Below are 14593 nucleotides of genomic sequence, written 5' to 3'. Positions count from 1 at the left end.
TATGTTTGCAAACTGTCCATGGTTACTGCTGATCCCGCAGCATATGTATCCTGCTGAAGTGAGGACCGCATCTTATTTAAATAGTGTTGTAAGCCTCCTTCCTTCAATCCAGGTCACATATGCTGTGGGATCTGCTGTACCCTCAGCGGTGCTTAAAATATTGTTACATATAATATTGCTGAAGAAACCAATTGTACTTTTTTTTAATTGTACACATTTTTGTCCTGGACTACAGATGATGAGTAAGAAATAGGATACAAATGATCCCACATAGCATTATATATATATATATATATATATATATATATATATATATATATATATGTATATATAACCAAAAGACGCAGCACTCCAACAATATTTGTATTTATTCCAACATATCCAGTCCACAAGCAACGTTTCTGCTCTCTATTGAGCCATTTTCAAGCTTAAAGGGGTAGTCCAGTGGTGAAAAACTTATCCCCTATCCTAAGGATAGGGGATAAGTTTGAGATCGTGGGGGGTCCGACCGCTGGGGCCCCCTGCAATCTCTCTGTACGGGGGCCAGGCTCTCCGGCCAGATAGCGGGTGTCGACCCCTGCACGAAGCGGCGGCTGACACGCCCCCTCAATACATCTCTATGGCAGAGCCGGAGATTGCCAAAGGCAGCGCTTCGGCTCTGCCATAGAGTTGTATTGAGGGGGCGTGTCGGCCGCCGCTTCGTGCGGAGGTCGACACGCCCCCTTCCCGCGGGCTGTCGGGGCTCCGTACAGGAGATCGCAGGGGGCCGCAGCGGTCGGCCCCCCCGCTATCTTAAACTTATCCCCTATCCTTAGGATAGGGGATAAGTTGTTCACCACTGGGCCACCACTGGACTACTCCTTTAAGCTTGAAAATGGCTCCATAGAGAGCAGAAACGTTGCTTGTGGACTGGATATGTTGGAATAAATACAAATTTTTTGGGAGTGCTGCGTCTTTTGGTTTTGCATCTAAGAAGAACCCTGATCAGGTTTACTGGATGCTGGCACCCACTGCATCTTTACTACTGCATATAGTGCTGCATATTGAATTTGTATATATATATATATATATATATATATATATATATATATCAACAGGAGAATACAGCAGCACACTGCTAGCACAAAGATATAGATGAAACATGAGTATATAGATAAAACATGAGTATATAGATAGAACAAGAAAAGCTATACAGCTGTAGTGCAATAAATGAAAATATGAAACTATGAAATAATGAGGTACTTAGCTTGCAAATTTGGCGCCAAATAGCGTGGACCGTCCCACTACGGTAAGGTGACCTCATTCTGGGACGGACCCGACACTATGAATATGCCTCTGTGTGAACAGTACAGCAGGCATGCAAGGTCTGAAACATCCAAGGTACCTTATATACACCTAATAGAGGTGGGTGGGGTGCAGGAGCCAACATGGAGGTAGACACTCCCCCGTATGTGTAATACAACCAAAGAATAAGTTGGCCAGCACTGTTGATTCCAAACTATTGTAAAGACCTGGCTTACAGGTGCAGGCTGCTGGGCTAAATATACAGAAACAGGAGAGTACAGCAGCACACTGCTAGCACAAAGATATAGATGAAACATGAGTATATAGATGAAACATGAGTATATAGATAAAACATGAAAAGCTATACAGCTGTAGTGCAATAAATGAAAATATGAAACTATGAAATAATGAGGTACTTAGCTTGCAAATTTGGCGCCAAATAGTGTGGACCGTCCCACCACGGTAAGGTGACCTCATGCTGGCCAACTTATTCTTTGGTTATTTATATATACATATAGTAAGGAGGAAGATGCTTTCCGGCTCTGTATAGTTGTAATGGCGCCCGCAGCGTGTGAAAATCAAACTGCGCCTGCGCAGATAGCTAAGATGACACAGCATCACATGATTAGATACATGAATAATCACATGACCATAATCATGTGACCGCTCAGGATGAAGAAATTTAACAGGCAGGAAATCCCCTTAAATGAATAAATGAATAATGAGACCACAAACTATTAAAGTCAATGAGAAACAATTGAACTAGGTCAGTGTGTCAATTGTGTCTCATTGACCTTAATAAGTTGGGGTCTCATTATTCAATTAAGGGGATTTCCTGCTTGTTTAGGTACGCAGAGAGATGGGAATGAAAGAAGTTATATGCACGGCATCACCCTGATGAGACCTCTGCGCTAATAAAGGCACTGGCCACATCAGAATACCTGCTCTGCCTCTGATGGGAGTAGTAGTAGGTTGTATTATATATATATATATATATATATATATATATATATATATATAGAGAGAGAGAGAGAGAGAGAGATGCATATCTATTGTCACGATCCCGGCTGGTAGGAGGTGGATCCTCTGTGCCAGAGAGGGATTGGCGTGGACCGTGCTAGTGGACCGGTTCTAAGTCACTACTGGTGTTCACCAGAGCCCGCCGCAAAGCGGGATGGTCTTGCTGCGGCGGTAGTGACCAGGTCGTATCCACTAGCAACGGCTCAACCTCTCTGACTGCTGAAGATAGGCACGGTACAAGGGAGTAGACAAAGCAAGGTCGGACGTAGCAGAAGGTCGGGGCAGGCAGCAAGAATCGTAGTCAATAAGGCAAGCAGGAGGTCAAGTACACGGTATGGATAAACACAGTAACGCTTTCACTAGGCTCTAAGGCAACAAGATTCGGCAGGGAAGTGCAGGGACAGAGAACAGATATAGTCTGGGAGCAGGTGGAAGCCAATTAAGCTAATTGGGCCAGGCACCAATCATTGGTGCACTGGCCCTTTAAGTCTCAGGGAGCTGGCGCGCGCGCGCCCTAGAGAGCGGAGCCGCGCGCGCCAGCACATGACAGCAGGGGACCGGGACGGGTAAGTGACCTGGGATGCGATTCGCGAGCGGGCGCGTCCCGCTGTGCGAATCGCATCCCCGACGGCCATGACAGTGCAGCGCTCCCGGTCAGCGGGACCGACCGGGGCGCTGCGGAGAGAGAGACGCCGTAAGCGCTCCGGGGAGGAGCGGGGACCCGGAGCACTAGGCGTAACAGTACCCCCCCCCCTTAGGTCTCCCCTTCTCTTTGTCCGGTAACTGCCTCCCCTGGGATGAGGAGACCAGGAAAGAATGGAGGGTTTCCTCAATGGCAGGCAGTACAGCAGGAGTGGGAATGGGGAGGGAGGGCAGAGGGCGAGGCCTGGCACGGGGCAGTGTGACACCAGGACGGGGGCCATGGGGAGGCACCGAGGCTTGCCTGACTGGACTGGGAGGGGGGGAGAGGCACTTCTTATGGCAGGGCGGCAGACCGGTTACAGGGGGAACCACAGGGTCACGGCAGGGAGTACTGGGAACCGGTTTAAGGCAGTCCTTGAAACAAGAGGAACCCCAGCTCTTGATCTCCCCTGTGGACCAATCCAGGGTTGGGGAATGGTGTTGAAGCCAGGGTAGTCCAAGGAGAATTTCGGAAGTGCAATTGGAGAGGACCAAAAACTCAATTTTTTCGTGATGAGGTCCGATGCACATTAGGAGGGGCTCCGTGCGGTAACGCACGGTGCAATCCAACCTGACTCCGTTGACCGCGGAAATGTAGAGTGGCTTGACGAGACGGGTCACCGGGATGCGGAATTTATTCACCAAGGACTCACGAATAAAATTCCCAGAGGCACCAGAGTCCAGGCAGGCCACGGCTGAGAGGGAGGAGTTGGCTGAAGGGGAAATCCGCACGGGCACCGTGAGACGTGGAGAAGCCGACTTAGAATCAAGAGACGCCACACCCACGAGAGCTGGGTGCGAGCGTGCGTTTCCCAGACGTGGAGGACGGATAGGGCAATCCACCAAGAAATGTTCGGTACTGGCACAGTACAGACAAAGATTTTCTTCCCTACGGCGATTCCTCTCCTCCTGGGTCAGGCGAGACCGATCCACTTGCATGGCCTCCTCGGCGGGAGGCCTAGGCGTAGATTGCAACGGAGACTGTGGGAGAGGTGCCCAGAGATCTAAGTCTTTTTCCTGGCGGAGCTCTTGATGTCTCTCAGAAAAACGCATGTCAATGCGAGTGGCTAGATGAATGAGTTCATGCAGGTTAGCAGGAATTTCTCGTGCGGCCAGAACATCTTTAATGTTGCTGGATAGGCCTTTTTTAAAGGTCGCGCAGAGGGCCTCATTATTTCAGGATAGTTCAGAAGCAAGAGTACGGAATTGTATGGCGTACTCGCCAACGGAAGAATTACCCTGGACCAGGTTCAGCAGGGCAGTCTCAGCAGAAGAGGCTCGGGCAGGTTCCTCAAAGACACTTCGAATCTCCGAGAAGAAGGAGTGTACAGAGGCAGTGACGGGGTCATCGCGGTCCCAGAGCGGTGTGGCCCATGACAGGGCTTTTCCAGACAGAAGGCTGACTACGAAAGCCACCTTAGACCTTTCAGTAGGAAACTGGTCCGACATCATCTCCAAGTGCAGGGAACATTGCGAAAGAAAGCCACGGCAAAACTTAGAGTCCCCATCAAATTTGTCCGGCAGGGACAAGCGGAGGCTAGGAGTGGCCACTCGCTGCGGAAGGGGTGCAGGAGCTGGCGGAGGAGATGGTTGCTGCTGTAGCAGAGGCAGAAGTTGCGACTGAAGTTGTTGCACCATGGTGGACACTTCCGACAGCTGGTGGGTTAGATGGGCGATCTGTCGGGATTGCTGGGCGACCACCGTGGTGAGATCAGAGATAGCTGGCAGGGGAACCTCAGCGGGATCCATGGCCGGATCTACTGTCACGATCCCGGCTGGTAGGAGGTGGATCCTCTGTGCCAGAGAGGGATTGGCGTGGACCGTGCTAGTGGACCGGTTCTAAGTCACTACTGGTGTTCACCAGAGCCCGCCGCAAAGCGGGATGGTCTTGCTGCGGCGGTAGTGACCAGGTCGTATCCACTAGCAACGGCTCAACCTCTCTGACTGCTGAAGATAGGCGCGGTACAAGGGAGTAGACAAAGCAAGGTCGGACGTAGCAGAAGGTCGGGGCAGGCAGCAAGAATCGTAGTCAATAAGGCAAGCAGGAGGTCAAGTACACGGTATGGATAAACACAGTAACGCTTTCACTAGGCTCTAAGGCAACAAGATCCGGCAGGGAAGTGCAGGGACAGAGAACAGATATAGTCTGGGAGCAGGTGGAAGCCAATTAAGCTAATTGGGCCAGGCACCAATCATTGGTGCACTGGCCCTTTAAGTCTCAGGGAGCTGGCGCGCGCGCGCCCTAGAGAGCGGAGCCGCGCGCGCCAGCACATGACAGCAGGGGACCGGGACGGGTAAGTGACCTGGGATGCGATTCGCGAGCGGGCGCGTCCCGCTGTGCGAATCGCATCCCCGACGGCCATGACAGTGCAGCGCTCCCGGTCAGCGGGACCGACCGGGGCGCTGCGGAGAGAGAGACGCCGTAAGCGCTCCGGGGAGGAGCGGGGACCCGGAGCGCTAGGCGTAACATCTATTATATGTAATTCTATTTATATGTATAATATTTAACATTCCAATGTACACTTAACAAAATGAAAGTCAAGGGAAAGTAAAGGGAAAGTTAAATATAAATAAAATGCATGAATAAAAAATTATTAAAATGGATTGTCTAAAAAAAAGTTTAATTAGAGGCTATACTGACTAAAAGTATTACTTTTAAATCATTACTGCTTTTTTATACATAAATCAATCCAGGCTCAACTATAAAACACACTGAATTAATCTTCTACATACGGCAGTGTAATTTATTAACGGAAATAGACGTTTTTAATATCGATTTGCTGCAAATTAATTCGGGTCTAATCAAATAAAAAATAAAAAATCAACGAATCGTCTGAATCGAATTTTTGAAAAATTCACCCATCTCTAATAACAATGGTCACACTGGCCCAAGGGCTTTCAAAGGGTTTTCCTATGCTCTGCGGGGTGGCAAAGTGAAGAGGGGGCTATACAGTTTGTGTTGATGATCCCAGGGTTCACCCAGTATGGTGTTTGGTCTGATGGTGATGGTAAAGTGTAGGAATAAGACCAAACACTGGAGTAACCGCCCTTTTAAATGGGGCGAGCGGGTGCTGATAGTGAGCACTGATCTGTTTAATAAAATTTATCACGTAGCTTGGCCACATGATTGATCGCCAGTTTGCATGTGCAGCCCTTTAAATTCATCATTGTCAGCTGCATGTCCCTTGCTAACACAAGGTAATGGGCCTCATTTACTATTGCAAACCTGACACGTTGTGTCGGGTTGTGCGCCAGATTCTGGTGCATTGCGCCGAAAATTTTGTCTGTGCCAGAATTTGCGCCATAATTGAAAAAAATAAAAAATAAAAATAAAACAGACTAACTCCCCATTTTGCTAAGAAAACCCAAAAATGGGGCGTGGCTGTTGAGAAAAGGGGGAGCGGTCACCGAAAGGGCCGTGTTCCCGAGATTTTTACAAAAACCCAACAAAAATGTGGTGGATTTCAACTGAGGAAAACCCTACAGATGAGAGCATGTGTGAAAAAAGGAAAATGTAGGGAATGTGAAAAATGTAGGAAAACCTTAGTAAATACCATGGAAAGTAAATTGTAGGGAATTAAAACCCACAAAGAAACCTACACAACACCCTTAGTAAATAAGGGCCAATATGTGGCCACTGATTATACTGACTACACAAAAGATCTGACCAGCCAACGAAAGAGGCTTTTCTCGTTCGTAGGCGGATTACGGATCAATGTAATAGCCTTCAATAGGGTGAAGCATGTAGCATACCACAGTCACCATCCTGAATCCTTTCCCCTAACATCCTCTACTAGAGATAATAGTGCTGTGCTGCTGGCCCCCTAGAGCTTGACTCATAAGACATTGCTACCAGTAGATACTTTCTCCTCCTAGTCTGCCTTGTACCAGGTGCTACAAGAGTAGGGACTTCTGTTATATGATAGGAGTCCCTGCTCCTATATGTAGTTTTTGTGGTGCACTACACTATTAGGGGGCACTATTAGTAGGGGTCCCTGGGATAATGTAGAGATGATGATGATGATGATGAAGTAGAATTTTATTGTCATGTAGCTGAGTGGTGTTTCACAACAATTTTTGTGAATTGTTTATAAATAATTTATTTGTAACTATTCCTTCACACAAAGCCCAGGAATGAGATGGCGGACAGCCAGGGTTGCGTAAAACAACTTTAAACTTTACTGAACCCTCAAAGCAGATCAATATAATGCAGACACTTAGATTTTAGCTTGAAGTACAACATTATGTTTCAACTTTATGCTTTAAATAGGCACTGTCACCAACTTTATTTTTTGATATGTTGTAGTACTTATGTACTACAACATATCTCTAATATACTTTTATTATTTTTTTTTTCATTAAAAAGGTTTAATTTACATTTAAAAACCGGCCACCGAAAAAGGACTGATTTTGGAGTGGCAATCAGTCCTTTTTCAGTTAGGCTGCACTCGCTCCCTGCCTGTCAATCAGACAGGCGGGAGCGAGCGCATTGGCTCCCCGGCCACTGGCTGGGAGGCCACTCCTCCCGCACATCGCCGCCGCCGCCTCGTTGCTGCCGCTGTCCCTGCACGCCCGCTGCCGGACTCTGCAGTAACTGCAAGTGTAATGAGGGAACGGGGTATGCGAGGCGGGGGGGGAGGGGAGGAGGGAACGGGCTAGTGCCGTAGCGGGGGGGGCGAACGGGCTAGCAAAAAAAAAAATATAGGATGGTGGGAGCTACCCTTTAAGTTGAAGGGGCTTTTGCAGAAATAGAATTTTTGTGCTTTTGTACGGAACCTTGAAGGTGTTTAATGAAGATGTGTGACTTTTTTATGCACTAACTGAAAGGGGTACTTTCCTGTTCCGAATGCTGGAGCCGGCGCCAGGAGCTCATGACGTCATAGCCCCCTCAATGCAAGTCTATGGGAGGGGGCGTGACAGCCGTCACGCCCCCTCCCATATACTTGCATTGAGGGGGGTGGGGTGTGACGTCATGATGGGGCGGGGCTATGACGTCACTAGCTCCTGATGCAGGCTCCAACGTTCGGAATAGTTTGTTCCAAACACTGAGCAGCGGAGTACCCCTTTAATGTCATAATTACTTAGAAGTTTACAAGTGACTAAATTCTGGTTTGGTTTCAGCTGTACAGAAATGCACTAAGAAAAGTGTGCATGCTGGAAAATTCAGTTTAAATCTTGAAAGACACATATGCAATGTAGAGAATACAGTGACCTAGGCTTTAAGCACCTGAAATACACACTTTACTGTCTCTATGTAGCAGCCGGTACCCCTAGTGCTTGGCCTCCACACTATCAGCAGAAAAGGAGACAAACAATATTTGCATGGTGTCAAGCAGATGTACCAGGATAGGTTCTTACCAATTTGCATGATGATCTATATTATTTTTAATATATTATTTAAGTTTGCAAAGAAGTACGGCCCAGTGTATAGTGTCCAGATGGGAATGAAAAAAATGGTGGTCCTAGCCGGATATGAGACCGTGAAAGATGCTCTTGTCAATCATGCAGAAGACTTTGGAGAAAGGGGAATACCTAGAATATTTAAGGATATGGACAAAGGGATGGGTGAGTTATTTTGGTTTCATTCATACCATGGAGTATTACAGTTATTATACATGTTACCTTAATACCAAGTATATTTAAAGTGATGGCCTGTCCAGAGGATAGACCAACTATTTTTACAGGCTTGATAACCCCAGATAGTCCCAGATAACACAAAAAATGTGTCTTCAGTACACATCAAAAATACTAATATATTTCAGGATTGGTTTCTTCAAATGGTGAGAATTGGAAGACTATGAGAAGATTCACAATAACCACATTACGGGATTTTGGCATGGGAAAAAGTACCATCGAGGAGAAAATTGTGGATGAATGTGCCAACTTAACTACATATTTTGCATCCTATAAAGGTAGAGTATGCTGATCCTGATACTATCATTATTAGAAACTAAACTCTATGACATTTAATACTTAAAGGGTACCTCTCATCAAAAAAACTTTTGATATATTATAGATTAATGTATGCAGAATATCTTTACAATTGCATGTTATTAAAAAATATGCTTCTTTCTATTTAATTTTCCATTTTGAAGAAATGACCACTAGGGGTCTCCCTACCAGTCCTGGCAGCAAGCATTTCAGACTCATGCTGGAGTCCTAAACACTACGAGCTGCCAGTCTGCTTTGTTCACAGCCTGTTTGGCTGTGAACAAAGCAGGCTGGCAGCTCTGAGTGTTTAGGACTCCAGCATGAGTCAGAAATGCTTGCTGACAGGACTGATCGGGAAAAATACAATAGAAAGAAGCATATTTTTCATTAACATGCTATTGGAAAGTTATTCAACATTCATTAATCTAAAATATATCAAAAGTTTATTTGATGAGAGGTACCCTTTAAAGGGGTACTCCAGTGCTATCTAAAGGATAGGGGATAAGATGCCTGATCGTGGGAGTCCCACCTCTGGGGACCCCTGTGACCTTGCATGTGGCACCCCTTTGTAATCAGTGGGACGTCACGCTCCGCCCCTGAATGCAAGCCTGCGGGAGGGGACGTGATAGCTGTCACACCTCCTCCCATAGACTTGCATTGAGGGGCAGAGCGTGACGTCACACGCCGCCGGCCCCGTGATCGACAGTAATCAGACCCGGAGTGAACACACTCCGGGGACTGATTACAAATGGGGTGCAAGATCACGGGGGTCCCCAGAGGTGGGACTCCCGCGATCAGGCATCTTATCCCCTATCCTTTGGATAGGGGATAAGATATCTAAGCACCGGAGAACCCCTTTAAAGGGGTACTCCACTGGCCAGTGTTCAGAACATGTACAAGTAACCACCATTGTACAGTATTTGTCACGTGTCAGGTGTTGGCCCTATTAAAGGTTTTCCATTGGTGACCAGGAGCCTCCTGTCCTGCACCTCATAAAGTTATATCACCATCATTGTCTTACTAATATTTCTTCATTTCTTTCTCCGTAGGGAAGCCATTTGACAACTTTTTGATCTTGAACGCTGCTGTGGCCAATATAATTGTGGCAATTTTACTTGGGAATCGAATGGACTACGATGATCCCCAATTTGAGAGACTGTTAACATTGATAAATGAAAATATTAGACTTTTGGGATCTCCAATGGTTTCGGTAATATTATTAAAGGTTTTTGTTGTTTATTTTTGACGCATGAAATATCGCATATGCTCAATGCACTCATCCTAATTAGCGGGTACTTCCCACATTTGGTTTAAATGATTTTTATTGAGGTTTTTTAAGAAATTACAAACATAAAGAAATTCAGACCATTACAATTTCATGGCCCTACAAGAAATAACAAAGAACTACAACAATAGATATAATAATTGTGTGAATATATGGAAGTATCACACAGTAAAATTATAAATTTAGTCAGTGATTATAAGTCATTATTAAGTGTTGTGTATTATTAGCCATGCACAAGCACTATAAAGTATAACAAAAAGAAATTATAGCTGACACCAGCGGTCATAAACTGCCTGCGGCTGGCCGGCATCCCGATCATCATGATTCGCCAGTTATGTCTAACCAGCCATATATGATGCTTCTGGGCCAATCTGGAAAATATGGGTGACTGGAGCTGTCAGAGATAGGACCAATTACCCTGGAGCTCATGCCCACCTCCCATTAGTTCAACCAATCATGGCTCTCGACGAGCAATATGCAATCACCACACTGTAATTTCATATTCCCCACAGGGAGCCATGTTTTGTCATTCGGTGCAGACCAATCATGGCTCCCGGTGAGGAATATGAATTAACAGCACTGTTATTTCATGGGAGTCATGATTGGTAGGGACAGACCAATCACGACTTCCGACGGGGAATATGAAATCATGGCAGCTGCTCTGCCTGCCCATTTTAGTAGTGCAGAGTGGATGCTATAGATGCTGTGATTAGTGTGACTGCAGCATCTATAGGGTAAAAAAGGGAGGGGGCTCCCTCTGCTCTTCATCAGCTCCCCGCAAAGCGATCTCGAGGTCCCAATGGTAGCCATGGCAACCGTAGGTCTGACAATGCCCTTCGTTATCTTGGCTACATAAGGCAATTAGACTCTGCTTGAGGTATAGGCATAATACAGTGCAGTACAGATGTGTACTGCATTGTATTGAATATGTATAAAAAAGATGCATAATAAATGGCAGTATAGATGTGTACTGCACTGTATTCTATGTGTATAAAAAAAAGTTTAAAATATTATAAATGTAAAAAAAATGAAAAAGTAAATAAATTTGAAAAATGAAAATAAAAATGTGAAAAAAAACTAAATGTGAAAATAAATAAATAAATTCCGAATAGCACTTGAGTATAAGCATATTCAGCACATTTTTTCATGCTGAAAAATCCCCCCTAAGCTTATACTCGAGTGAGTACTGCCCAAACCATAAATCAATGATAATTAATAGGGATATTTTATGGGCATACCTGTGGGCCTGGCCGTCCATCTTCACCTGGAGGCCACCTTCGCCTCTCCAGGCCGGCCTCAGACTCAGCCAGGGTAGGGACGCTGCTGCGCAGTAGACAACCATGTGCAGGGACACCCGTGACGTCACGGACGTGTCCCTTTCCCAGCTGCTCCCCAACAGGAGAATCTCACTGCCACCGACAGCTGCAATTGCGGACGTAAACAGAGGGGGGGGGGGTTGGATTTGCGGAAGTGGATGATGACAGAGGGGGGGATGGACTTGTGGCAGTGGATGGTGATGAAGGGAGGGATGGACTTGTGGCAGTGGATGATAACAGAGCAGGGGATGGATTTTTGGCAGTGGATGATAACAGAGGGGGGATGGATTTGTGGCAGTGGATGGTGATGGAGGGAGGGATAGATTTGTGGCAGTGGATGATAACAGAGAGGGTGATGGATTTTGTGGCAGTGGATGATGACGGGGGGGGGTGAATTTGTGGCAGTGGATTTTTATTTTTGAAAGTTACCAGTAACTGCAGCATCTCCCACCCTAGGCTTATATTCGAGTCAATAAGTTTTTCCCAATTTTTGAGGTAAAATTAGGTGCCTCGGCTTATATTCGGGTCAGCTTATACTCGAGTATATACAGTAAATAAATCTGAAAAAATATGTTTTTTGCTTATGTTCGTCGAGTTTATCCACCCCCTGCAATAGTATGATAATTGAGTTGCCCATAAGGCAAACTAAAGCTAAAATAAATTACTTCAACAGTTTTCAAGAGACAAACAATGATGAATGTCCCCCATAGTCTGTACCTTTTTTTTCTGAATAATAAGGATGATTATAGAGGATAGAATTCCATTTTATTTTAATTTGCAGTCAAATAACATTTTTCACATTTCAGAGAATCAATGGAGCAGAGATTTGCTCAAATGTAAAAGGGTATTCCAGCATTATTTCCCCTATGGAAATAATAATAACAACAACAACAATTAAAAACTATTTTATTCAAAGAAACATTCTCTTTTTACAAAATAGAATTTAAAGACATCCTATTCCCCTGCATTAAATTAATCTGTTGAGTAGCTTCAGAGTTCTGCCTGTTTGTTCAATCCTTGCTATTGTGTTACTGTGTACATTGGAGACAGGGAGATGGCTAACCAAGCTCCCCTGCCTCCTCAACATTCACAGCCTGGCCTGTGCCCGTGATAAATATGCAAATGTCTTCACTAACTTGCTCGTGGTGAACGGTGCCTGTGATCCTACTGTCAGATTCTCAGACCTAGTGACGTGAGAGTGAGGACATTTGCATATTCATCATGGGGGTGGGTCAGGTGGTGGGCAAGCCGGCTCTCCGCCTCCATTGCACGCAGCAGCGCAATAGCAAGGATTGAATAAATGGGCAGAACTCTAAAACTACTCAACCGTTTAAAGTAAGTGATGACTGTTTTAAATCACCCGCACTATAACCCAGTATACTGGGTTTAGTGCGGGTGAACAGGCTGTCAGTTTCTCTTTAAGTGAAAGACCTTTTTAAAAAATTTCATTTGATCGAGTACTAGACAATATATCAGTTCTTACCAAAAACAAGTCGACTATTTTTCAAAAAGAGAAGGAAGAGATGACATCTTACTTATCACAACCTGTTTTGATTATTTTTACAGCTGTATAACTTCTTCCCCATCCTCGGGCTATTTCCTGGTAGTCATAAAACAATAATAAAAAATGTTACAGAACTATACGACTTTATCCGAAGAACATTTGTAAAACATCTGAAGAACTTGGATGAAAATGATCAAAGAAGTTTTATTGATGTATTCCTTGTGAGACAAAAAGAGGTAGAGTAAGTTTTTTGGGAGCACTGAATGTTATCGGGTGATCAATCTCAGCCATGTATTCCATACACATGGGGGTCATATAGCTTGTGTGTTTCATAGTGTCTGGTGAAATCTTCACTATAACTCTTAAAGGGGTACTTCGTCCCTAGACATGTTATCCCCTATCCAAAGGTTCATGTCTATTGGATGGGGCATGATGGCTGTATATTAGCCATCATGCCCCCTCCCACAGACATGAATAGAGGGGGCTTGGCGTGACATCATGAGGATTCCGTGATCGTAATGCTGCAGTGCCGGTCCGGAGATCGCCGGGAGTCCCAGCGGCTGGACCCCCGCGATCAGACATATTATCGCCTATGTTTGGATAAGGGAAAACATGTCTAGGGGCAGAATACCCCTTTAAACTAGGGTTAGCATTCATAAATACCAATACTGGGCACCTATTAGTGTGGTGGCCTAAGAGGAGTTATGTAAGTAGACTAGAGTTTGTGACGCCAGGAGTGTTAACACCACACTACCAAGGATAAGCAGTTGCCCGTGCCAGGCAAGAAATATCTGAAATGCCAGGTTAGGGAAACCACTTTAACTTTACTTCAGGAATTTGCAATGTTATACAGACAGTAACAGTTCATTTTAGTGCAATATTTAGTGCAATATTCGCTGAAGAATGCAACACATAACAACAGATGCTTCTGAGCACTATGAGACTTGTAGTCCTTGCAGATTAATTTGTGACTTAGATTTATCTGAGACTGGTCTGAACTTAAATTGGACAGACTTACTGACTTGCTGACTTGACTTGGATGAGCTTGACTTCAGACTTGATTGAAGAAAGACTACATTCACATCACAATTTTGCCATACTGTTTTGCATCAGTTTTTTTTTGCCAAATGTATGCCTTAAAAACTGACAAAACTGTTCCCATTAGAGACATTGGACAGGTATGCTGAGGAGATGTTCAGATTGTTCTGACTGGACTTACACTGACTCCTCACACTAACTGCTATCTATCCCTTCTCCGTTTAGCCAGACCTGGTCCTGATTGATTACAGTCCTCATGTGGTTATCTGTGCATCCTTCTTCACAGATAAAATGAACTCTCACATAGAAAGAACAAAATACAAAGACATGGAGTATATGACATTACAATATAACTTGCAATACATGTCATCTAATCTGTGGGGCCAGAGCAGACACTGCAAAGTGACATCCACCTGACTGGGCAGATAGACAAGTGTGTTCCGCACTGGGACACCACACTAGAGCACTAGAGAATGAGATCACTGCTTCACAATATTTCTTATAATATATCATTCAATTGACCAACAAATAACA

The 14593-nt window shown here is 45.1% G+C and overlaps 1 protein-coding gene across 1 annotated transcript in view; it reads left to right on the top strand.

The window, feature by feature from the left end:
• The window catches only part of LOC130360961 (uncharacterized), an 87744-nt gene that overhangs the window by 52613 nt on the left and 20538 nt on the right, over nt 1-14593 (top strand). The window contains exons 11-14 of the mRNA XM_056563517.1: nt 8388-8550; nt 8748-8897; nt 9966-10126; nt 13084-13257. Coding sequence (XP_056419492.1) covers nt 8388-8550; nt 8748-8897; nt 9966-10126; nt 13084-13257 — 648 coding nt within the window. The remainder of the gene's footprint in view (nt 1-8387; nt 8551-8747; nt 8898-9965; nt 10127-13083; nt 13258-14593) is intronic.

This window comes from Hyla sarda, chromosome 3 (genome assembly GCF_029499605.1).
Source record: "Hyla sarda isolate aHylSar1 chromosome 3, aHylSar1.hap1, whole genome shotgun sequence".
Classification (NCBI taxonomy): Eukaryota; Metazoa; Chordata; class Amphibia; order Anura; family Hylidae; genus Hyla; species Hyla sarda.
The sequence above is the reverse complement of the archived record's forward strand: the minus strand, read 5'-3'. Positions and strand labels throughout refer to the sequence as shown.